The sequence below is a fragment of the Trichomonas vaginalis genome, chromosome V, assembly GCF_026262505.1.
Source record: "Trichomonas vaginalis G3 chromosome V, whole genome shotgun sequence".
Classification (NCBI taxonomy): domain Eukaryota; phylum Parabasalia; order Trichomonadida; family Trichomonadidae; genus Trichomonas; species Trichomonas vaginalis.
In genome coordinates this window covers 17580833-17605120 of record NC_067207.1, presented here as the reverse complement: position 1 = coordinate 17605120, position 24288 = coordinate 17580833, and the positions used below count along the sequence as shown (strand labels likewise).

The 24288-nt window shown below is 35.1% G+C and overlaps 10 protein-coding genes and 2 pseudogenes across 12 annotated transcripts, besides 3 other annotated features; 2 read left to right on the top strand and 10 right to left on the bottom strand.

The window, feature by feature from the left end:
• Positions 1 to 8114: part of a mobile genetic element that runs on past the window's edge.
• TVAGG3_0355300 lies at positions 1000 to 3129 on the top strand (annotated as a pseudogene). The gene has a single exon. A coding segment is annotated over exon 1 (2130 nt).
• TVAGG3_0355290 (protein of unknown function, DUF4106 family) lies at positions 5655 to 6191 on the bottom strand (the record flags this gene model as incomplete). Its single annotated transcript, XM_051231265.1, has 1 exon — positions 5655 to 6191. The coding sequence occupies one exon, from the start codon at positions 6189 to 6191 to the stop codon at positions 5655 to 5657; it is 537 nt and encodes a 178-aa protein (XP_051100995.1).
• Positions 6568 to 7278, bottom strand: TVAGG3_0355280 (protein of unknown function, DUF4106 family; the record flags this gene model as incomplete). The annotated part of the gene is made up of 1 exon (XM_051231264.1): positions 6568 to 7278. The coding sequence occupies one exon, from the start codon at positions 7276 to 7278 to the stop codon at positions 6568 to 6570; it is 711 nt and encodes a 236-aa protein (XP_051100994.1).
• A 121-nt stretch (positions 8115 to 8235) lies between the features above and the next one.
• TVAGG3_0355260 (protein of unknown function, DUF4106 family) lies at positions 8236 to 8496 on the bottom strand (the record flags this gene model as incomplete). The annotated part of the gene is made up of 1 exon (XM_051231263.1): positions 8236 to 8496. One exon carries the CDS (start codon positions 8494 to 8496, stop codon positions 8236 to 8238), a length of 261 nt encoding a protein of 86 aa, XP_051100993.1.
• Positions 8236 to 9020: a mobile genetic element.
• A 581-nt stretch (positions 9021 to 9601) lies between these two features.
• Positions 9602 to 10720, bottom strand: TVAGG3_0355230 (annotated as a pseudogene). The gene has a single exon. A coding segment is annotated over exon 1 (1119 nt).
• Positions 10721 to 10854: 134 nt separating this feature from the next.
• Positions 10855 to 11421, bottom strand: TVAGG3_0355220 (protein of unknown function, DUF4106 family; the record flags this gene model as incomplete). Its single annotated transcript, XM_051231262.1, has 1 exon — positions 10855 to 11421. The coding sequence occupies one exon, from the start codon at positions 11419 to 11421 to the stop codon at positions 10855 to 10857; it is 567 nt and encodes a 188-aa protein (XP_051100992.1).
• Positions 11422 to 12271: 850 nt separating this feature from the next.
• TVAGG3_0355210 (attachment subunit-related family) lies at positions 12272 to 13087 on the top strand (the record flags this gene model as incomplete). The annotated part of the gene is made up of 1 exon (XM_051231261.1): positions 12272 to 13087. A coding segment is annotated over one exon (816 nt), but the record flags the coding sequence as incomplete, so codon positions are not given.
• Positions 13088 to 13135: 48 nt separating this feature from the next.
• Positions 13136 to 14730: a mobile genetic element.
• A 779-nt stretch (positions 14731 to 15509) lies between these two features.
• Positions 15510 to 16468, bottom strand: TVAGG3_0355190 (protein serine/threonine kinase protein; the record flags this gene model as incomplete). The annotated part of the gene is made up of 1 exon (XM_001301751.1): positions 15552 to 16463. The coding sequence occupies one exon, from the start codon at positions 16461 to 16463 to the stop codon at positions 15552 to 15554; it is 912 nt and encodes a 303-aa protein (XP_001301752.1).
• Positions 16469 to 16713: 245 nt separating this feature from the next.
• TVAGG3_0355180 (NADP-specific glutamate dehydrogenase 1-related family) lies at positions 16714 to 18174 on the bottom strand (the record flags this gene model as incomplete). The annotated part of the gene is made up of 1 exon (XM_001301752.2): positions 16779 to 18122. One exon carries the CDS (start codon positions 18120 to 18122, stop codon positions 16779 to 16781), a length of 1344 nt encoding a protein of 447 aa, XP_001301753.1.
• Positions 18175 to 19596: 1422 nt separating this feature from the next.
• TVAGG3_0355170 (proteasome regulatory particle assembly) lies at positions 19597 to 21076 on the bottom strand (the record flags this gene model as incomplete). The annotated part of the gene is made up of 1 exon (XM_001301753.1): positions 19692 to 21059. The coding sequence occupies one exon, from the start codon at positions 21057 to 21059 to the stop codon at positions 19692 to 19694; it is 1368 nt and encodes a 455-aa protein (XP_001301754.1).
• Positions 21077 to 21950: 874 nt separating this feature from the next.
• On the bottom strand, positions 21951 to 22784 carry TVAGG3_0355160 (armadillo (ARM) repeat-containing protein family; the record flags this gene model as incomplete). The annotated part of the gene is made up of 1 exon (XM_001301754.1): positions 21951 to 22784. The coding sequence occupies one exon, from the start codon at positions 22782 to 22784 to the stop codon at positions 21951 to 21953; it is 834 nt and encodes a 277-aa protein (XP_001301755.1).
• A 41-nt stretch (positions 22785 to 22825) lies between these two features.
• TVAGG3_0355150 (armadillo (ARM) repeat-containing protein family) lies at positions 22826 to 24248 on the bottom strand (the record flags this gene model as incomplete). Its single annotated transcript, XM_001301755.2, has 1 exon — positions 22826 to 24248. A coding segment is annotated over one exon (1423 nt), but the record flags the coding sequence as incomplete, so codon positions are not given.
• Positions 24249 to 24288: the final 40 nt, after the last annotated feature.

Here is a 24288-nt window from a genome sequence, read left to right as displayed (position 1 = left end):
AAGTAGAATGGAAAGAAAATATATAGAAGTGGTCTAGACCATGTCAAAGAATATATGCAATTTGACGATAAGGTACTATGAGTATTCTTATGTTGGTTTGCAAACAATTCTTCAACACCAAGTGCTGAAAAAATGAAACTCTTCATTATTAAGTTGGGAAAACAAAGGAAACTGGTAAGAACACATTCTTTCAAGATGTTTACTGCAAACTGTTAGAAGGGTATTCGAACCCTAATATGACAAACTGAGAAAACATCTGGGCAAGTTTTAACTCTCAATAGAGATATGAAACTTATAGTTTGCAATGGCTTCAAAGTATAGATTACAACAAAAAAGTTTTGAACTCAGAAGATTGCTTTGAGAGTCTTATAACAGACAAAGTTGGAGTATGTTGAAAGAACAGTATAAAAGACCAACAGAGTTCGTGAGAAAATGTTGCAAACTCATTATGGGTTTCAAACAATGTTGTTCCGATGAAGTTAGAAAGTTCTGACAGAAGATATGTAGTGTCGAACGTCAGAAGCTCATATTGCAAGATAAGAATATTTTGACGACTTAGCAGAAGAGCTTTCACAAATAAAAAATTGAAGTCTGAAGGAGCTTTCGAGACACAGATGGAAAAGTTTACTTCACTGACAAACAGTTCATTATAGAAAATCTTCATTTGACTTAGAGTCGAAATATTTTAAACTTTACAACAAAACACAAAAGTTGAAAGGAAAACAAAAAACAAATGGCATATGACATTTATGAAGATGTTGACGACACAACTATTCCAGCAAGTGAGGTAAAGTCAGAGGAAACGAAAAGTGACGAAAACAATAGAAGAAGGGAAGCCAAAAACTGAAGATAAACCAAAACCAAAGTTTAGTCTCCAGGACTAAACCAAGCCAACCTTCATTAGCTGGTATGGGTTGGCGTCAAAGACTTATGGCAGCCGGTGTTATGTAAAGTAAAGAAAAAAACATTTTTTATTTTTATAAAAATGCCCCATATAGAATGGACAGAAGGTCTGCTAGAATAAAAGCAGAGTTAGAAAGATATGGTTGGAGAGTTTCGAAGAAGTTTAAATATAGGAAGGGAAGACCCATAAAAGTCTATGACAAACTGTCTGGTCTTCGCTATGAAATGGACTTGGAAACAGCACGCACAAATTATCCAAACAGACTAGAGAGGTTAGAAGAAGAACGTCTTATGGACATGCCTTTCGATGTTAGTGAGCCTCAAGTTGAAGGACACGACGGCTTTGCCAGATTCTACTGGAAACATGACGAACAATTGCATCCTTTGAGAAGGAAAAAAGGGAAGGGTGAAGATGCACATGCTCCCATGGAAAGAACAAGATATGCATATGAAAAGTATCGTGAAGTTAGAAGTCAAATTACATCTGGTCGAACCTTTACAGTAAACTTTGACGATGGAAAGAACAAAGAAGGCTTCATGGGAGTACTTGCTGCAATTCAAGACGGAAATAAGAAAGGATACAATCTCAGACTAACCGTAACAGATTTAGATGGTCATATTTACTATGCACCATGCAATGTCACAACAGCTGCAATGCTTCTTGACGCTTTCAAGACTACAAAGAGAGAACAAATGGTTGACTCCGACTCAGACATTTTGAATGCGATTGAAGGAATTGCAAGCGTGAAGTTTGAATGGTATCAACCTAACCCTCAAGCAGTCAGACAACATGCTGGGTATTTCCCGTTCAGAAATAAGTCTGACATTAACCTGACAAGGTATGGAATTTACAATTCAATTGAAACAATTGTCAATGAACCTTGTATTCTTACATGTCTCAGGAACTCTGGTCTTGTTACAGATGAGAAGATGAAGTATCTTGAGTCATGTGTGAAGACAAGGTACATGCTCAGAGGTCAATTGGCTAAAATTGCACCGTTGGCAAATGTGAATATCCGAGTCAACATTCCGACTGAGAAAGTTCTTCACATGACGACTATGTTGTTGAACAAAGACTTACCATGGTTGAAGAATTGTAATCGTCCACAACCACTTCATGTTGAACGAAAGTCTTACAAACCATTGTTCGGAAAAGGTAAGTGCAACATTGTCAGAGCTGTTAACATTCTTTTCGAGAAAGGCTTGTTGGAACCAATTCCAGATGACAAGCTGACAGAAACTTTTGTACCAAAGACGAAACAAATTTTCATTGTTAGTGAGACCAAAAGTTGTTCCAGACAAAGTTATAGCACAAAAGAAGTACACATTCCAAAAGGAGTTGGATTGTTCGGATACCAACCTGACCAGAAGAACTTCCAATGAGGTTGCAAGAACTTCAAGATGCTATAAACAAACTTCCATTGAGGCATCCAATCGAGTCAAATTGTATTGGAGAGCATCTGAGTTAGGTCAGAAGGTTTATATGAAACAGGTTGCTTTGACGATGTTTATGAGATAACAGGAGAAGTTCTTTCAGAGAAAGAGACTCACTGAATTTCACGAACTGTCCGATTGGATGCGATAAGTTCGACTCATACGAAAAAATATACTATGTCGACCTTAACGCTGCGTACATGAGGTTCGTCCAATATATCCCGACTGGAATTCCAAACGAAGATGGCGAGTTTCCCGGGAAGGAACTATACAGTTGGAAAGGTCATACAACAACTCTATGATATTAGGAAAGCTTCACAACCCCAAACTTGCAATGACAATCAAATTGCTTATGAATTCGACATGGGGGTATTCCATTAAGAAACCTCAAAGATGAAGAGTAAACACTATGAGAAGGTCGACAACTTTGTTGAAAGGTTCTCCCCTTTTGTTTTGAAGTACGAGTTCACCGAAGGTCAAAAATGGCTTAGTAACCACAGTAAAAACCTATTGTCGAAACATTGGTCTTATCCTCAGTTCGCCAAAAGCAGTCCTTGACAACTACAACAAATTCTTCTCGGAAGTTAAATCAAAGTGAAGGTATTACTATGAGAAACATCGATCATCATGACGAACGAAGAAGGATACACAACTCATTGAAATGGGTTTAGTCGGTGAAAAGATGGGTCAAATTCAAATGGACAAAATTTCACCGAAGTTCATGTAATATCGAAAAGGAAGTACTGGGGTGTTAAAGAAAATGGTGAAATAGTTAAACATTGCATGAAATAAAAAATTTTTATTCAATTTGAATCGGACAGGTCGAGTTACACCATTCTTGGTCTCAAACTCATATATAACCTTGTTTGTTGATTTTTCGTCGACTATGGACACGAGACACGAACAATGACCAAACGGACAAAAAGTGTCATTTCAGATGGTCCCGCAGCCAATCGCATTCGAGCACTTCGAAGAAGCCTTACGTTCAAGGGAGAGGTGTCTGGTGCAAGGCAGAGGTCATGACTCTACGAGCAGTACATCCTCAATGCCGGGAGGACAAATCCGTCCTTGGAATGGCAATTCTACCAACTCCTCTGGGACGACCTCCTACGCAACTGGATGACGAAAGAGTCCAATTCAGAGGTCAGGAACTACTGTCCAAATTATCCCTTAATTTAAGCTACTTACCAAACTAAAAACTTAAATTTACTCGGGGTTTCCCCCTAAAATAAATTTTTTTACTCTTAGAACCATCGAGGTTCTCCTTACGGTTGTTGAGCTTGTCACCGTCAATGTGTCTGACCTTCAGCTCTTCATCTTGTCAAAGTTTCTGCTAAGTCGTCAAAATATCTGTATCTTGCATATGAGCTTCTGACGTTCTGACAACTACATATCTTCTGTCAGAACTTTCTAACTTCATCGGAACAACATTGTTTGAAACCATAATGAAAGTTTTGCAACATTTTTCACAAACTCTTTGGTCTTTATACTTTCTTTCAACAACTCCAACTTTGTCTGTTATAAGACTCTTCAAAGCATCTGAGTTCAAAACTTTTGTTGTATCTATACTTTGAAGTTCATTGCAAACTATAAGTTTCATTCTCTATTGAGGAGTTAAACTTGCCACAGATGTTTTCTAAGTTTGTCATATTAGGGTTCGAATAACCTTCTAACAGTTTGCATAAGACATCTGTAAAGAATGTGTTCTTACCAGTTTCCTTGTTTTCCAATTATAATGAGAGCAGTTTCATTTTTAGCACTTGGATGTTGTAAGATGTTTGCAAACCAACATAAGATATACTCATAGACTCTTTCGTTTCCATTGCATATAATTTCTTTGACATGGTCTAACCAAGCTTCTATATATTTTCTTTCCATTCTACTTGTTCGTATTATATCCAGTGAAGATAGAATAGAAGTTTGGAGAAGTGTATAGAACTTTATACCTCGAACTGAAAAATTTCTAACTTTGACAATAAGATATCCCAAGCATCTAACATCTTCATGCCAACTTGTACGACTTTTATTTTCTTAAGTTTCTGTCTACATTCTTGTTCAGACACTATTGTCGCTTTAGGTTTGTTAAAGACAACAATCCATTCTTTCATGACATAACATTCTGGGGCAGAGTCGACATAAATGACTAAACGTTTCAAATTCTCGACTGCTTTGTTATAGTCTCGAAATGGACACATATTTCTGAATGCTTGGAAGTCATAAAAATCTGAAACATCTATTCTGTACATTTTTATAAAATAAAAAAAAAATATTTTTTTTATTCTTGACTTTGTTGTTCCATTTGTTGCATTTGTTGTTCTTGAGCTATTTGTTGTTGAAGTTGTTCTTGTAATACAATACTTTCACCAGTTGCATCTTCCAATTCGAAACTTTCTGCCGTCATTGACAAATACATAGACATAAAAGTTTTACAGGAACAAAGTTTGCGTCAACTAATGTCAACGTTATACTTGCCAATAGTGTTTGAGTTCACTAAGGTTGAAAATTCTGCATTCGAATGAACAATAGGCAAACCAGCAGAGAAAGTATTGTTTATACGCATAAGTATCTTTTGGTCATAATAGTTTCTGTCGACATTTCGAATAACACTTTGAACCTAAGTTTGAAACAATATATAAAATAGGTGTACTTAAAGTCAACGGAACAGACAAACCTTGTATGACACCTTTTCCTGTTATAGGAAAACTGTTGGTAGTAAAAACCAGAAATAAGTTTTGTATTATAGCTCATATTGTTTATAGTAAACTCAGTCGGACATCCAAACATAATGAAACCTGCTCTAGTTGCAGCACATGTTACACCCGTCCTTAAAGTATTAAATAAGTCAACAAAACCTGTTGGTGGTATATCTGAGTAAGTATCTTCAAAGGAGTATTTTTTACCATTCACAACAATAAAGTCTTCTGTGTCAAAAGAGCAAAACAGGCTTTAGTCGTCATTGTGTTTAAAGTTAGTTTACAATACCGTCCTTGAGGACTTTGTAAGTTTGTTGTTATAGAATTATATGACTCAGGGTTTTTAGTCGTAATAGTATAAACCATTATATCTTCTGCCATTTATATATATTTAAAAGTTTTTCTGAAAGTGAAGAACTTCATCTAAACTTTCACATGGCGTTTCTTGAAGTTCTCTGTCTAAGAAGTTCAAATATTTTGTAAAGACATAGAACTTTCCTTTGTCTACACGAAAAACAAAACAGGGTCTTTCATATCGTTCAAAAGTGTGTAAAGTCCTTTACATGAAATAAAGTCTATATTATTTTTCTTCAAACATCTTTCAAGAAGTTTTGACATTTTTACTTAGCAAATAAATTTTAATGAAATGTTGTGGTCGTCAAATATTTTTATGACGTCTGGGAAACTATACTTTAAGTTCAACGTTTCACCTCCTTTCATAACGTATATCTTGTCAATGACATTATATGAAACACCACAGCAACTAATGTCGGGTTCTATTTCTTTGATGTTTATATCGTCTGCCTCTGTCAAAAGTTTCAATAGTTCTTTCAAGACTTCATGAGGTGCAATGACATATGAGTTCACTTTTACAGGGTTGTGTTCGACCAAGTTTAACATTATACTTAAAGCTTGACAAATCTTCTCCTGAGTTTGAAGTTTGTCTTTCAGTTGTTGGTAGTCGTTTCGAATATCTGCAACAGAACTTAAGTCTCTGCTAACTTCAGGATATGTTGGTTGTTCTTTTACAGGAACAATTGTTATACCATCTTCGTCTTCGTATGGTTTCCCCACTTCAACATCTCTGTCTTTGACATTGACAACAACACTTTGACTGTTTGTTTGAGTTGGTGAATTTAACTTCACATCTGCCACCGCCATTAAACCTTTTGAAACACTCACGCTTCTATTTTTCGGAAATGACATTTTACTTAGAATAAAAAGATGGACGTATTCGAGTATCTCTTCGAATTGAAGCAGAACAAAGTTTACACACACAAACAATACAAATACATTGACAGAATAGTTCTTTATACAAACAATGGTAAATGTTATAGAATAGCAATATTTGCTGAACCAAATATTTCCATAAAGCAAAGAAAGTTGGTATAACTGAAATGGTGAAAGTTCTTGACGTTGACAAAAATATAACAACAAAAACTTACAGATATTTCTAAAGGTAAGTTTATCTTACAATATTATGTCAAAACTGGCGTACTGTCAATATTTGACGGAGAGAAGTCAGTTCAAGAACAACTTACTGACCTGCTGCCAAAATCTGCTCGATGGAAGCTGTCGTTATGCCAATCTGAGGAGCCCCAGCAGGTTTCATCGAACGAATCTTCAAAAGAGCATCTTCCGTGAAAAGTGCTATTGGTTTTGTAAACTTCTTTGCTCTCAGTTCATCTGGACCGTCTCTGTCACCAGTATATTGTATTTGTACAGTACCAACAGTTGAAATACCACCCATAAAGTCTTCTGAGTCAGCAAATGGAATGCCAAGCCAAAAGTTTGAACGGTCTCCATTTGTATATTGAGTTTTTTGACCTCCTGTATGAGTCCATACTTTCACATATGGCATAATAGAACTTTGCATTTCAGGGTTAATGGTTGTTGTGAAGTTGTTGTTAAAGTTCATAGCATCTAATGTCAAGTTGTATGACCTCATATCTTCAACTGTAGAATATTCTTCTCTTGGATAATATTTGCCATCTATGTTTATATGATATTTAATACCAGGGTTGTAGAAACAAGAATAGTCATTTATAGTTCGTCTGAACAGTACAAACATAGTATCTGCATGTTTCATTGCAGTTGTTAAAGCAATATCTGTTCTTGCACCTGGGTCAGCACTTTGGTTTCCAACTTCACCTGCAAAGTCTTTGACAGATATTTGGTGTATAGGGAACATAAGTGGAACTGCAATATATTTGGCAGCTAAAGCATTTGAAATATCTGGGTCCAACATATAGACTGCAAGTCTGCTTTCTATTCTCTTGCATTCAAACTTTTCGCATGTGAACTTAACTGGGTCCCAAGCAGTTCCAGCAGCATTGAAATAATAGTTTACTTCATTGTTGAAGTTTGAGAAACCAAAGTCTAAGTCAACTTTGTCTTTGCAAAAGTCACAGAACTTGGCTCCACCAGTTCCAGCTACAGTAATGCTGAATGGGTCTTGTGTTGGTGCAATGACTAAGTTATTTTTGCTTGGAGTAAGTTCAATAGAAATTTTTCCTGCCCAGTTTGGCAAGTATCTTAAAAACCTGAAGATGAGGAAAGATGACAAAGGAACCTAAGTTTCAGTTTTACTTTAGTGGCAGCAGTTCCATCTGAACCAGAAAGGTTAACATAAACTCCTGGAACGTTAGGGTCAAGTCTTCTTTTTTCTCAATATTTGCATACTGGTCTGTTTGTTCTCTAGCTTGTGGTTGTACTGAGTTTCTCAAAGCGAACCATTCATAGTTTGCCCATGTTACTGTTTGAACTAAGTCAGAGTTAGAATATATCTTATATCCCATGAAAACTTCTGGAGCATATTGGTATCCGACATAGAAAATTCCATTGCAACCTTTCTTGTCAGACAACTTGGCAGAAGGTTTTATTTCAATGTCTTGTTCCACGTATAAGAATGATTGTCAATAGAAATAATATGAAACCTGTCGCAAGCAATATCTACTGTTGTTGAAGAACCTTCTCCAAACTCACCTACGTTTCCATAAGAAACAGCAGTTGTATATTCGTAAGTTCCAGGAACTATTTCTGACCTTCTAATGGCATTGTCGCATTCGTATACCATTCGGAAACATTTCCGTTCATGGCATCCAAAACTGTTGGCGTTATATTCTGAGCGGCGTACATTTCATATGGGTAAAAATATAGAATAGTTGGATTTATATATCATAATAGAACCCACTCGGACCAAGCTTCACTTTGTTCTACTCTTCTTCTTTGGTGTCGCTTTTGGTAACTTGCCCTCTGCTTCAAGTTGTTGCATCTTTGCCTCATGTTCACCTAGTATGTTGTAAATTTCCCATGTCCTTTTTGCCTTTGGGCTCTGGTCGCCCAACTCAGGTAACCTATATCCTAGAAAGATTTTTGTCATAGTTTGTATTTGAGTCTTCGCGTATTGTTTGCATGACTCTTTCCTGAGTTTCCGGTTCAAGCTCTTCAAACAGAGCTTGTCCATATGGAATAAGCTCGTTTCCAAATATGTTTTTGTAGCCATTCTGGTTTTCTTTCCATGTTACCAATAATATCTTTTGTGAATGGGAAAGCTTTTACCCAATGTTTCAGTCTTGCGTCATTTATTTCTGTAGTTGGTTTTATTTTGTCAAGGAACATGTTTTTCAATACTAACATTTCATTTGGTACTGTCCATTTGAGTTTTCTTAAATATTCATCCCTTCTCGGTTCATTGTCTGCAAAGTAAGTTTTTATGACATTTTGTAAACTTTCGTTTGCAAGGTCATGTACAATAGGTTCTTTCCTTCGCTCTCCCTAAACTTTCTTTCTAAACTCTTCACCAAATATACCATCTCTATGGTTCTGTGTAGTTCTTTGAGATAAATGTTCTAGAACGTCAGGTGTTATATTTCCATCAGCCATGTTCATTTCATACCGGTCCAAAATATCTGCATCTTTCATATCTTTCAATGGCATTAAAGCCGCGCTGAAAATACCAGCTACATCTGGTTCACCATTCACTTCCATTGTGTCTACAACTTCTTGGAATTGTGGTTGTAAGTTTATGAACCACCTATCCGGATTAGCTTTATGACCCCATCTCATTGTAGTTCCATCGTCTGCAGAAACAAAAGTAGGTTGTTTCCATATTGGCTAGGTTCTGAATGAACTTTAAACAATGTTTCATTTCTATATGTTTTGTTGAAATTTAACCTTTTATTTTCACCGAGTTCATCCAAAGATTGAACGTTATATGCTCGTAAGTAAAAAGATTGTTGTATTTGTGTACATTATCTTTCAGTACTTCCATTCTATGCTGGATATTTTCATCTGATGTTGGAGTCTTTTGTATGTCGGCGAACATTTTTCGATATTCTCTCTACTATGTCAGCTGAATTTTTCTTAGACTCTTGGAAAGATTCCATATTCTCCGCATACTCTTGTTGAGGGTCAAGATTTTTCGGCTGTTCCAAATCTCATCTAGTTCTGTGAAGTTATTTCCAAAGGAGGGACTTGTTTGTTTCCTTCAGGTCTTCTAGCTGTTGTTGCTGAACTATTTCTTCCATGTCTGGTTGTATCTGAACTTCTTCCTGTGGAGTTTCTTGTACCTCATCTGCTGGCATTTCATATATTCCGAGACCGTTTTTAAAAAGTTCCCTATCTAAGTCATCCGGACTCATAAACCTTTCTTCTTTCGTTCCGTCTCTATTTTTTACGCGTTTCATGAAGAGAGTTGAATTATCATTTAGCTCTGACACCAAATATCTCGGAGTAAATTCAGTCATGTCATTTGATGATATGCTATTAAATCATATCCCTTAGCGAGCTTGTATTTTCCAGGTTTGAATTATATCCATTTTGGTGCTGAACCATAAAGCTAAATAGGTTCGGGTCAGTATTTCCTTCCTTGAACTTTCTAATAGCTTCTTTATATCTGTCACTAAAGTCAAGAGTATCTGGGTAAACCATAGTCTTCCTTAAGCATTTTTAAGAATTCTTGGTTTCCTTGTTCTCTACTTCTTTTATGTCCTTGCTCTGTTTGTGGTTGTTGCTGTGCTGGTTGTGGAGGTGGTTGTGGTGCAGTGTTTTGAACTGTTGGTTGTGGTGCAGTGTTTTGAACTGTTGGTTGTGGTGCATGTTTTGAACTGTTGGTTGTTGTGTTGGTTTTGGTGCATGCCTGTGTCTGTGTCCATGTGACGATGTAAATGTTTTAGGTAGTCCTGGTGCAGGTGCTTCTCTTGGAGGGTTTGGTGGTATATAAGTTCCACCAGCTGGCACATATGTTCCATCTGCAGCATAATGTCCTACCTGACTTTTCGTTTTTAAGAAAGCATTTACTAGGTCTGTTTTGGTCTGTTGTAACTCTTTTTCTTGACTTTCCACAACAGTTGCTCTAACGGCGTCATAGGCACTTTGAACTGCCTGTCTCGTTGCTGCATCTGTTATTTTCGTCATATTTTGTGCTACTTCTCTTAACTCTTGTCGAAACCTTCAGACTTCAGTTTCTTTCCAGATGAGAAGTCGTTCACTAGTTTCACCTTACTATGAAGAGCTTCGAAGGCGTTCTTAAAGTCAGCATTCATTAAAGCTTCATTTGAACTGTCTTCATCCGCTTGTATTTTTGTCCTTATTGACCCTATAAGTTGGGCTGCTTTGGCGTTGGCTTGGGCATCTAACCAGTCATTATTAGCTTTTATATATTCTGCGCTTTTCATTGCCTTTTGCATGGCTGCGTCGTTATTTTTACTTTCTTGTGCTAAGTTTTCATACTGTACGGTTTGGTTTTGCAACTGTAAAAGTTTTTCTGCCTTTACATTTGCTTCAACTTCTTTTTTATACTCATCGCTATCCATATATGTCTTCAGGGCTTTTTGTTTATTTCTTCATCTTTCAGTACTTTATATTGAGTAGTATGGTTTTTCAAATTTATAACATCTTGTTCCATTTTTGCTACTTCTGCTGCTTTTTCTGACACTTTTTTTGCATATTCCTCTGTACTTAGTTCTTTCAGTTGTTCTTCTTTCTTCTTTTTCTCTACGTTTAACTCATTGAGTTTCTTTGTGTGTCTGTCATATTCTAGTTTCTTTTCGTTTTCACTTATTTGTTTCTGTATGTCTATGTTTGACTTTTTGACATCTGTTATTTGATTTTTGAGTGAACTCAAATTCATTTGACTTTGAGGGTTATAAGCTGTTCCGTCTGCAGCTCCACCATAGCCTGCCATTTTCGCTAAAAGTGCCGCTCTTAAACCTCCACTCTGTGCACCAATAACTCGGTTTAAAAGCATAGGGTTGCTTGACATTTGTTGCAACATAGTGGGGTCATTCATAATTTGTTGTTGCAACTGTTGTTGTGGTGTCAGTTTTACTATTGGATGTTTCAATGCTCTCTTCCTCTTACGTATATTCTTACGTAGCTTACGTGGCATTTTAAGTGAAGTTAAAAAGCGGTTTTTGACAGATGTTTATATGACACTTTTTGTTCAGCACAAAAAACTACTCGGTCAAAGTGTTGTCAGTTTTGTAAAATATTTGTTATATCGTTCTATAATATTTTTTTAAAGTACTCAAATATATACTTTAGAAAAGTGGGTCTATCTCTATGAGCGTTGACGATAGACCATTATTTGTTCGAGCAAATATATACTATCGTATGTTAAAAATATTTTGACAAGTGTAAAGTATGTGTAAGCTCCTTTCTGTCAAAAGTTTGTCCGATGGTGAAAAATATGTATTTAAAAGTCAAAATGTGAAGTTATCTTCTCAAATATTTGAGATGGAACGGTTTGCCAACGGAGACTTTTCAATAAAATAAAATTATAGATGGGGTTACCGTTGACGAAAACGGTTTATTTTAAACTTTTCTATGAGTAGTCCGAAAAAAACAGTTTATTTTTCATAATGGAAGGAAGAAAAAGTGTCGCAAACAATTCGTCGACTACCTCTGCAGTTAAAGTTCCTACAACTTATGTCTCACCATTCTCAAAACCCTTACGACCTCCTATAATACCAAAGCAACCTCCTCATACAATTCAAGACAAATTGTTGGACAATATGCATTTGCACAAAGAAACAGCTCAGCCAACAGGTCAGGCAACAACAACTATCGGAACAGAAGCATTTTCAGAAGAAGTTCATACCAATCAGATTCCAATCGAACATACAGAAACACAACCACCCGAAAATACAGAAACACATCCAATCGAACATACAGAAACACATTCTGCAATGACCACTAGGTCGCAAACACGATATCTCGCCTTTAGCAAACAATTTAAGTCTCAAATTCAAGACACACAAGATAGCGACACTCCTCTTTCAGAGAAAGTTCGTAGAAAATACGCAAAGAAAAGGTTAGAATTGTTAGATAAGTTAAATGAACAGTGGGGTTCAGAAGACAATCGAGATTATAACGAGATGTTTCAAGCTGTCATGGATGCCATTCAGCCTCTTGAAAACGAAATCAAAGACCCTGGCGTACTTGTTGACATGTTTGCTTCATATTTACCCGTTACTGCCAATCTCATAGCGTTGCAAGCTATTGACCAGTTCATTCACTTGTTTCCAAAGAACTTGCAGAAGCATTTACAAGAAGTTAAAATTGCTGAATTTGTCCGTTTATATCCAAATTCATACAATTATTTGGAAGAATTGAATGAACATGGTGAAAGGTCATTCTATTTATATTTCTACACAAAAGACAACCAGTCAAAACGACTATACTGCATTGAACCTTTACCAGAATTTCAAGACAATTTCCACGTTATAACAACTGTTGCTTTAGATATTCCTGCCAGAGTTCCATATGGAGGAACAGTAACTATCTCAAGCTTTCCCAAGGGCTCTAAAGGAAAGCCTCTCACAATTGCAAAATTCACACACAGCAGTTGCCAATTTGTTCAAGATGTCGAGTTCCATTTCCTCAACAATACGACTTTCATCATAGAGACTCCTCAAGAAGGTTTATACAAAGTTTTCATCGCAGGATTTGTTGCTCCCAATGGCGAAGAAGAAGAAGTCGAAGAAATCCTCACCTCAGAGAGCGAAGAAGAAGAAAATTTCCAAGACATTCAAGATTCAGAATATACCGAATAAAAAAACAATTTAAGACTAAAAATTTCTTATGGGCTAGAGGGCACGAAGTATAGATCCGTATTTTTCCCAACTGAGCGGGGTATCTCCAATCCCAGCCCTATCGTCCTCCCAGTGTCAGTTTTCAATATAAAATCCAAATTTTTTTTGAAAATAAAAATTTCGAGAAATTTTTCTAATTTTTTTTCTTTGATTTCAATAATTCAAAATAAATTTGGGAGTAAAAAGACACTATTTAATGAAATTCATATGAGTGAATGTGGATAAATACTCTCAAAACATACAATTTATCTATTTTTTCTTTATATTATCAACTAATTAGTGATAATTTTTTTTGAATCAGATTTTTTTTCATTAAAAACATAATATATAACACAACAATGATGCACACATACGTATCTACACATCAAAATATAAAGCTTGTTTTGGTCTGGGCATCCCAACCCAAAATTCTTTAAAAATTGAATAAAATTGAATACTTGGGGCTGGGATACCCATCCCAAAACCGAATTGAATTTTTTGAATTAAAGAATATATTTATGTATTTATAATATACATGTGATGTCTATAAAAAATACTAAATTCTAAAAAAAATTCAATTTATTCAAAACGTATACTAAGTGATCACTTCATTAGTAGGATCAGCAATCCTACTAAATGGTGAGAACGCCACTAACTAAAAAGGGAGTCCTTGGAGCTCTTGATCTCTTGTCAGTAGAGTTCATAATGAGGCATGGCATCAACTGATTAGAGATCAGAGCAATCCTACCTTACCTTCAGGAGCTACAAAGCTCCTAATCGTTACGAGAGGGAGCCTTGGAGCTCCTGAAGCTCATCAGCAGAGGCTATTTACCATTTGGGCCTCTTCTGATGAAAGATGCGAAGCTCTTCTACGAACCAGGAGCTCCAAAGCTCCTAATCCTTACGAAAGGGAGCTTTGGAGCTCCTGAGTCTTCATCAACAGAGTCCCAGATGGTAAATGTCCTATGCTGATGAAAGATGCGAAGCACATCTTCGAACCAGGAGCTTCAAAGCTCCTAATCCTTACGAAAGGGAGCTCTGGAGCTTCTGAAACTCCTTTTACATAAAATAGGACAGTTTCTTCTGAGGTTCTCATCAAATCTAAGACTTCAGAAGAAAGCTGTCCTATCAATGTATACTTACACTCTCATGGACTACAAGTGTACAATTTTAAGGCAGAGATTATCTGAGGCCTCTCATCAAATGAGGACCTCGGATAATCTCTACCTTAAGTAGTCAAATAACTTTTCTCATTATTTAGGAACAAAAGAACAAGAGTTGGAGTACTTTAAGGCAAGATTCTTCCGAAATCTCTCATCGAATGAGAGACTTCGGAAGGACCTTGCCAAATCCTTGAACGCCAATATCCTTGGAACTGAGCTAGAACCAGGGAGAAGTAGCATACTATAGAGCACGATGGTAATCTCGGAAATGCTTATATCGCCCCAAGCACAATATTTAAGAAGTCTAACTCATATATACAAGAAGTCAGGCTGAATAGATATTGTGCATATGGTTTGCAGAACTCTCATGATATTTAAAATTCATGTTATCCCAAAAAAGGTGACACTTTGGGTGTATCGTCCATCCCAGGGATGCAAAAATCACATCACCTTGGATCTATACACGAAGTGCCTGGAAGCCCCACTTCCTTTTTTTTTTTTTTTTGATTATGAATAACCACTACATAAATGATCTCTTTGGAAGTAAATTTTCATCAAGAAATTTTGAACTTTATCTTTCTAACCACAAATACAGGTACACCAACAACCTTCCTTATGATAATTAATTATAATCTAATAAAAATATGTTTATGAGAGTTTTTTTTTGCGAAATGAATCATTCTAATGAACACTTCTGGTTTAATCATTTTTTACATATTTCACTTTGATCCCGTACTATTTGTTCTTTTATCAACCTCATTGTCTTTTAAATATAACCCTTTTCTTATTCCGGTTAATAATATATGCTGTGTATGAAAAGTAATCAGACAAAATTTAAACAAGCAAGTGATAACAAATTATTCTTTCAATTCAAATCCAATTTTCTAGAAACTAACATCCGAAAAAATATTATATCCTATTAATGCAATGCAATCACGGGATTTGACGTGTTTTGGTGGTGTTGACCAAAAATCTTCAAAGTTGATGAATTTTCTGCTATATGGTAACTATTGATCCGTATCCATTAAGGATTGCGGATATAGCTGAACTTTCCTGCATTATTATCTTATCTAGAATGAAATAATTCTCGCTGGAAGTTACTAAATATCAATAGTAAAAATGTTCATAATGATTTTGCTGAATCAGACGTAAAGAAATCAGTTTTTTCCAACGACATCATTTCGGATATTTATCAAACAATAATAAAGCTCCCAATAAAAAAATTTCAATATTTTTTTTTTCAAATGACAGTTTATGACAAACAAAGCATAGTATTTTCTATTTTATTTGAAGTATGGGTGGTTGAGAGCCTGATCTGTTGTATATCTCTTTGCCGGATCAATGGTCAAAAGTTTCTTCATTAAATCAACGAGTTGATCGTCAACAAGGTCACGGCAGTTACTATCGAAGTAACTTTCCAAGGTTCTCGTTGGTTCTCTGCGCATTCTCTTTCTAAATTCTCTTTCTGGCTCTATATCAAGTTTATACGCGAGGTCACAAAGATTATCACCTCCAAATATCCTCGACATGTGTATAAGAACTTCAGAACTCGTTTTGGCCTTCCAAGGAATCTGACCATCTGTTAAAATGTCGAAAATAAAGGTACCAATTGCCCAGCAATCACCACCAGTACCATAGGCTCTGTATCCAAGTAGCATTTCGGGGGATCTGACAGTCCTAGAACCTGCTTTTGGAGACATTGAATCTGTAATATAAGTTCCGCATCCCCAATCGATCAATTTGAGATCTGAGAAGTCTTCTGTAATCATAATATTCGCTAATTTAATATCACGGTGAACAATTCCTTTCTTATGAGCTTCATTTGTCGCAATAATTAAATATTTTAACACTGTTTTCAGTTTATGAGGAGTTAGGTAGTCAAAGAAATCATCAATATCGAGAGATTTAACGAGCTCAAATACTAACACGGTGTTTTCGTCATGAATCACTTCAAATAATTGAATAATGTGAGGCAAATTTCTTAAATCTTGTAAAAGCTGAACTTCTGTTGAGATAAGGTGGCTTGATCCACGCTCAATGACCTTTATTGCTGCTGGAATTTTGTCTTTGTATAATCCTTCATATACTTCTGAGAAATGACCTTGTCCAAGCTTTTGGTAGAACCTAATGGATGGAATATCAGGCAATCTGTCCGGTATCTTCCTTGGCCCGGATGTGGATCTTCGATGACTCATTCAATGATTTCTGAAGACAAAAGTGTCAAGATTTCATTTGAAAAGACAACTCTTGAGTTATACAGGAACAAAAGAAATCATAAAGTATGCATTGAACAGTTCAAAGAGCCTATGGAAAAAGTTCAAAATGTTTATTTTGAGGCCGAAATTCAGGGATATCTCATTTTAATTATAAAACAAAAGAGCACAAATTAAATATTTGGATAGAAAACATCCAATGTATAAATAAAATAAAGCCATTGGGTTAATAGTTTAAGAAAAATTTAAAAATTGTTTCGATGATTAACTAAAAACTAGAAAATTTTATTCGCTAGCTTAGCAGCAGCCGTAGGCAAGCATAGCATCGGCAACACGCTTGAAGCCGGCAAGGTTGGCACCCTTGTAGAGTGGAACACCATACTGCTCACTGGCAGAATGGGCGGCTTCGAAGATGTTGTGCATGATTTCCTTGAGCTTCTTGTCGACCTTCTCGGATGACCATGCGAGGCGGACGCTGTTCTGGGTCATTTCGAGACCTGAGACAGAAACACCACCGGCGTTGGCTGCCTTGCCTGGGCCGTAGTAGATGTTCTCCTTCATGTAGAGCTCGATTGTCTCGTTTGTTGATGGCATGTTAGCACCTTCTGCGAGGAGCTTGACACCGTTCTTGACCATGATTGGAACATGCTCTGGGAGAATTTCGTTCTGTGTAGCACATGGAAGACCCATATCGCATGGAACTTCGCAGGCCCAGATGGACTTGCCATCGATGTACTCGTAGCCCTTGAGGTCTGGGAAGAGTTCTGAAATCTTCTTGAGTTCTGTACGAGCAACGTTCTTGATGTGCATGACAGCATCAAGATGCTCCTTTGTCATACCATCCTTGAAGATGAGAGCGCCGTGTGAGTCTGAGCATGAGACTGGGATTGCGCCGAGCTGCATGAGCTTCTGGCAGCAGTACTGTGCGACGTTGCCGGAGCCGGAAACCATGGCACGCTTGCCCTTGATCTCTTCGCCCTTAGCACGGAGCATTTCTGTGACGAAGTAGACAAGACCGTAGCCTGTAGCTTCTGGACGGATCAGTGAGCCACCGAATGAGATGCCCTTGCCTGTGAGGACGCCCTCGAAGACGTTCTTGATGCGCTTGTACTGGCCGAACATGTAGCCGATTTCACGAGCACCAACACCGATATCACCTGCTGGGACATCTGTGTTGCCGCCGATGTGGCGTGAAAGTTCGAGCATAAATGACTGGCAGAATCTCATGACTTCGCCATCACTCTTGCCGGCTGGGTCGAAATCGGAACCACCCTTGCCACCACCCATTGGGAGTGTTGTAAGTGAGTTCTTGAAGACTTGCTCGAAGCCGAGGAACTTAAGGATGGAAAGGTTAACGTTGCCACGGAAGCGGCAGCCGCCCTTGTATGGGCCGATAGCGCTGTTGAATTGGACACGGAAACCACGGTTGACCATCATCTCGCCCTTGTCGTTGACCCATGGAACACGGAACATGATAACACGCTCTGGCTCAACAAGAGCTGGGAGGAGCTTCTGGTACTTTGGTTCCTTCTCGAGGATTGGGACGAGAGATGTGAGAACTTCTGTGACTGCTTGGATGAATTCCTTCTGATCTGGATCGCGTGCGCGAACGATCTCAAGTGTCTTCTGGACTGCTTCCATTGACTTAAAATGAAGTGTTATTCAGACCAATTTACTTTAATTCAATTGTTTTTCAGAGAAAACGATGTTGAATTCTCAAAATTGAATGCTACGATGAGTTATGACCTCACATAACTTTACATCACACTCTTTATTGTATTTACTATTGAATTACAAAAGATTTTTTTCAACATCGTTTTTTAACCTCACATCACCTCTTATTGTTTTTAGATAAAAAGTTCATAAAAATAATCAGTGTCTTAAATATAATATATGGATAAAATTCAAAATAAATTTTCTCCGACCATTGAGAGTAAATGTAAACCTCTTGATATGAAAGGTCTCCTCATCTTTTTCATACATTATATGTCTATTATTTTTTAATAATTAAAATTTTGAATACATGATTGATCCTTTCAATTTATTACATGCTAAATTGATCGCATGCTTAGACATTATTCGCTTCGATATCGGGTGCATACTCCCAACAAACAATATTCACCATGGATAAATCAATGAGAGTTTGTAAATAATTCATTATCGTTCTCTCTTACCCATAGGAGGAGCTTATCTCCTATAAATATGGCAACATTCATGAATAGAATACTAAATACATACAGTTTATGAACATTTTCCCTAAAACAAAGAATTTTTGAGAAAAATCTCTTCAGAATTGCAAATACTAATAACACAACAGCTAATTTATCCATGTACTTGTTGTATCAATTTGTTCTACCTCATACAAAGTTGTTGTTACTCATTTTTTTTGTATTGTTTTTATTATCACCTCAGATCGCTTAACCGATTCACGGAATCACTTCTTTATTTCCATTTTTATATTATCAATTAAACTTTCCCTTTTATCCAAATTTTTTACAGTTCTCCATAAATATGACGGAAACTCAATCCACAGGATTTATCCATTATCTATCAAATGTACTTCTATCCCATTTGAAATCAATGACCGACAACTTGATAAGTACATTTCAAATTTTGAATTTTTTCATTAGTAATTATATTGAATAACAGACTAAATATCACATTAAGCTAGCATAAATAATTCAAATGCTATATCAAATACATTGATTAAAGGAAAATAAATCTTGATATATTTCATTTCTTAACATTTGAAATGCAACAAATGAAAGTATTACTTTTAACCAAATAAGAGCAAAAGATTTATTAGAGATGATCTATAATTATAATTTTTTTTTTTGAATTTTGATTAACACTTGAAAGGTAACAAATGAAAGGATTACTTTTAACCAAATCATTCCAGTCAACTGATAACTGGAGAAGCGAATTGAAAAATGAATATGAAAATTTGAGAAAGGAAAGACTTCTTAAGTTTTTGGATAGTATCGAGAAAATTAAAAAGAAACTCAAATAAATTTATCAGTTTCTCACTTTTGGAGTTGATGCATAACTTTAGTTAGTTGATACTTTGGATGCTTTTGCTGTTAGACCACCTGAAAAATAATGGAAACTCTATTCTGTTTTCTATAATAGAAATTTTAGTTTAATGATAAAGTGACAAAATGAAGTAAATACAATCATATATATATATATTAATATAATGTTATTTTTATGTTAAGCGCCATGTGAAACAAGAATATCCACAATTTCTTTATTGTATTTTGATCTCATATAATCGAGGGCAGTTTTTCCATATTTTGTTTTGGCTTTAACATCTGCACCATGCAAAACTAGAATTTCCAATGCTTCTTTGCTATTATTATATGCTGCATAATGAAGGGGAGTTTCGCCTTCATTATTGGGAATGTCAATTTTTGCTCCATGTGAAATAAGAAGTTCAACAATTTTTACACAATTATTTTTTGCTGCGATGTGAAGAGCTGTTTGGTTAGACAAATTATCCTTTGCTTTGATATTTGCCCCTCTTGAAATAAGTACTTCCGCTGCTTCCTGATTGTTATATTCTAATGCAAGATGAAGTGCTGTCTGCTTGTATTTATTCTTCCTCAAAACATCTGCTCCATGTGAAATAAGCAAGTCGATTATTTTTCCATTGCAATATTCGGCAGCATAATGAAGAACTGTTTCATGACTTGAATTGTTATCAATCTTTGCACCTTTTGAAAGGAAATATTCACAAAGTGCTGGATGATTAAATCGAAGTGATTCAACAAAACCTTTGTTGAAATCCTTTATGGAATCCATGTAAACAATGAATGCAAGAATGTTCAAATACCAGGAACATTCATATGGCGATATTTTCATTGCATGCTCATTCATCAAATAAGTAACAAAATCGATGTTATGAGAAATGATGGCAAATTTCATACAGTAACAACGATTGAGGGTGTATATTTGATTTATACATTCAGATAGGATATCTGGATTTCCACTTAAAAATGCAAATTGTACGCATGTTTCTGTAATTTCTGAATTGAATTCTTCTCGCAAATATTTGAAAATTGATACTGATCCATGATAACAACATAGTTCAAGATAAGATAATCCATCTTTTGTAGGGGAATATAATTCACATATTAGTGTTTTATCTTTATTGAATCCTTCGTTCTGAGTAAATACGATAAATGACTGTTTATCGTCGTCCATTATTGCCTTCCAAATTGTACCTTCTGGATGAATGGTAGCAATGTATCCAAGTTCTCCATATTCATATGATTTTCCAATTATGATTCCGTACTCTTTATAAATTAAGTAGGCAAAAATTTTCCCGATATTTTGTAAATTGATTGGATTATATTCATCATAAATCCTTTTGAAGAGGATCAGGTATGACATCATGTATTCATTGTTATAAATAGAGACAGATTCTATGATGTGAATAATCTGAGAGGGCGTAAAGAATTTGGTTTCGATCAAGTTTCTTTTAATCAGTTGGTAAATCGTCTCTATTTCTTCTTCTTTGTACGTTTTCAATCTGTATATTGCTGTAATTGCATCATTATAATCTTTAATTATTTCCATTAGTTCGCTAAGTTGAGTTGAAATAATGAAAAATGAACTGAAAAAAATTTCAATGTAAAGAAAATTCAAAAAATTCAAAAAATTTAGGAATCCTAAAATTTTTCAAAAACTATTTTTATTTAATTTTAAATTGTAAATTTGATAATAATTCGCTCAGTCCATGTTTTATCTATGAGTTTTCATTGTCACAGAAATTTGTGGGGTAGTGGTGTTTTTTTGATTCAATTTTTGAATGTTATGTTTTATTGAACGTTATTAACTCCTTTTGTAAATATTGTAGACTATTCAAGATTCACCAAAAATTCATAATAGGTAATATTTCAAATATAAGTGTTCCTATGGAAAACAGTTTTAAAATTTTAGCCAGGACCCAAAAATTATGAAATGCTATCATGCTTATTTTTGCCCGAAAGAGTTAAATAAAGTTTTATGATCTATGATATAAAGATATAAATGTATCACGATTTTTAATTTGATTAATACTTAGAATGTAACAAATGAAAGGATTACTCATAACCAAATATGAGCAAATATTTGATAAGGGATAATCCAAAATTATAACAAGAGGAAAGACGAGATCTACCAGCAAGAACTCGAATCATTTCAGTCAACTGATTACAGGAGAAGCGAATTGAAAAATGAATATGAAAATTTGAGACAAGAAAAGACTTCTTAAGTTTTTGGATAGTATCGAGAAAATTAAAAAGAAACTCAAATAAATTTATCAGTTTCTCGCTTTTGGAGTTGATGCATAACTTTAGTTAGTTGATACTTTGGATGCTTTTACTGTTAGATTACCTTGGAAAATAATGGAAACTCTATTCTGTTTTCTATAATCCAAAATCATATAAAAAATTCTAAATTTTGATTAAAAAACTACAAACATTTATTTTATAGAGGGGGAACCATTTCATGTAACTTTTGTTTTTCCTCATTATTCAAAAGAGACTCAAGTTTTTTGTATCTTGGGGAGTTCAAAGGATATTTGTAAATTGTTTCCATTCTTGAAGGACATTTTGCAGCAATAAGTTCAATAGCAGATAAACAGAGAGTTCCTGCTTCAGGATGAACTGCGAAATGATTATCCAAGAGGTGGAAAATCGAACACAACCATCTAGAAAGTAAAGGATTTTCTTCCTCATTTTCATAAGCAGCAGCGCATGTCAAACACAACCTTGCCTGAGAGTATTCATTTGTTTTCTTTCCTGACTCTATAAAAATGTTGTTTTCTATTATTGCTGTTGCATTTTGTTTAATTAAGTCAGGAATCTTATTATTTATAGCTGCAAGTATATTATAATAGTAAAAATGTTCAATCTTTGTTATAGAATTCGATGCCAAATACTCCAAAGTAGTTTCCAAAACAAAATTCAAAGCATTTTCATCTTCTAAATAAGGAATTATAGAATTTGCAATTTGTAGAAGGATCTGCAAATGTTCAGTATTATCAGAATCTCTGATATTCTCAAAAACAATGTTAGAAGTAAACTGAATTATTTCTGTAGAAGCGCTACCGAATATTTTAACAACAGTTTGTAGAATATGGAGTCCATCATTTTCAGTTATCTCTTTATCCAACAAATTCGATGCTAAATTTACTAAATCTGATCCATAACATTCAGAAGAAGGTCCTGCAGTAACAAACAATTGACAAACAAATCCAATACTAGGAGATACTGTTATATCTTCAATATGTTCATTAATTAACGTTTGAATAATTTCCATAGCTGAAGGAATGATTTGTAGAGCTGTTCCTTCAGGAATATTCATTGCATAATTTTCTAAACTTCGCAAACAAGAAGAAACAGTTTCAACATTTTCGTAATTAGTTACAATTCCCATTAATAACGATAAAACAGCTTGTCTAATATCAGAATCCTGGTTTCCGCCAAGATAACTAAGTGTATGTAACACAGCATCAACAATTTTTGTGGATTCTGAATTCAAAAACTGTCCAATGATTTGAATCATTTCTTCATCAACAACAAATAAGTTTTTGTTAATTGCAAAGCCAATCATTTCAATAGAATAAAAAATAGATAGTTCAGAGCTCTCTTGTAGCACTGATTTTATAATTTCTGAAAAATTATCTCCGAATTCTTCTGCATTTGAACAAGAAACAATAGAATACAACAAAATAATTGATGCAAACTTTTCTTTTGTCTCTACTTCTTCAATATGAGAACTAATATACTGAATAATTATTTCTCTTGGCGGCCCATTATCTCTTACAGCAAAAACAATGGCATCAACAGATGTTTGTATTAATTTTGGATCAAATTCTTCAACTTCTTGTGTTAAAAGATTTACAACAAAATTAATAACGTCAATTTCGTGTTCTGATAAAATATAATCCCAATGATTATGGTAGCATATCTTAGATGTACCTACAGATAAAAGAGACCACATATCAAACGAATTCATGATAGATTGGTAAACTAAATCAGGAAGATTTGGAATTGCATCTAAAAAGTAGTTAAAAGGAAGTATCATTTTCCAGAGTTTATCGCCATCTTGCGGAAATTGTAATGTATAGTTCCAACAGATTGAAAAAGTGTCTGATAAAATTTGATTTTGAGAATCTGATGGAGGCCAAAGCAAAAGTAAAGTTTTGACGATTTTCACGTAGTATTTTCTTGATTTCGGAGTAACTTCGTGATTTTCGAGATATTCATTCATTATTTGGAAATATTGTGGAATATTTACATCCTGTCCTAAGCAAATCCACTTTAAACACTTATATATAGTATAAAGAAGCTTTTCGAAGAAGGTTACGGCAATTTCATTGTTAATTGACTGAAAAAGATATTTGATTTGAGTTAATAAAAAGCCTGTCTTGAAAGATGATGCATAAATAATAAAGCATTCAATAGATGGAACGCTAATTTCATCGGCATACTCGAAAAAACTAAATAATAGTGCTAAAATATCTTTGATTAAGTCCAAATCAAACACTGCAAGACGATATTCTGAAGTATTATTAGCACTCCTCTGCAAAGGGACAGAAAGGAATTTGATTGCATTTATTTTGCGCTTATCAGATGAAGTAGAATCGCAAATTATTTGAACTAAAGACCGAATGAATTGATTTGGGTCATTATCTTTTAGGCTCATGAACTGTGCATTGGCAGCTTCAATATCACCATTTCGAATGCCAATAAATATATCAAAAGCTTCTCCAAAATCCATTGACAAATTTTTTTGACATCTCATTTCAAAAGTTTTTTAT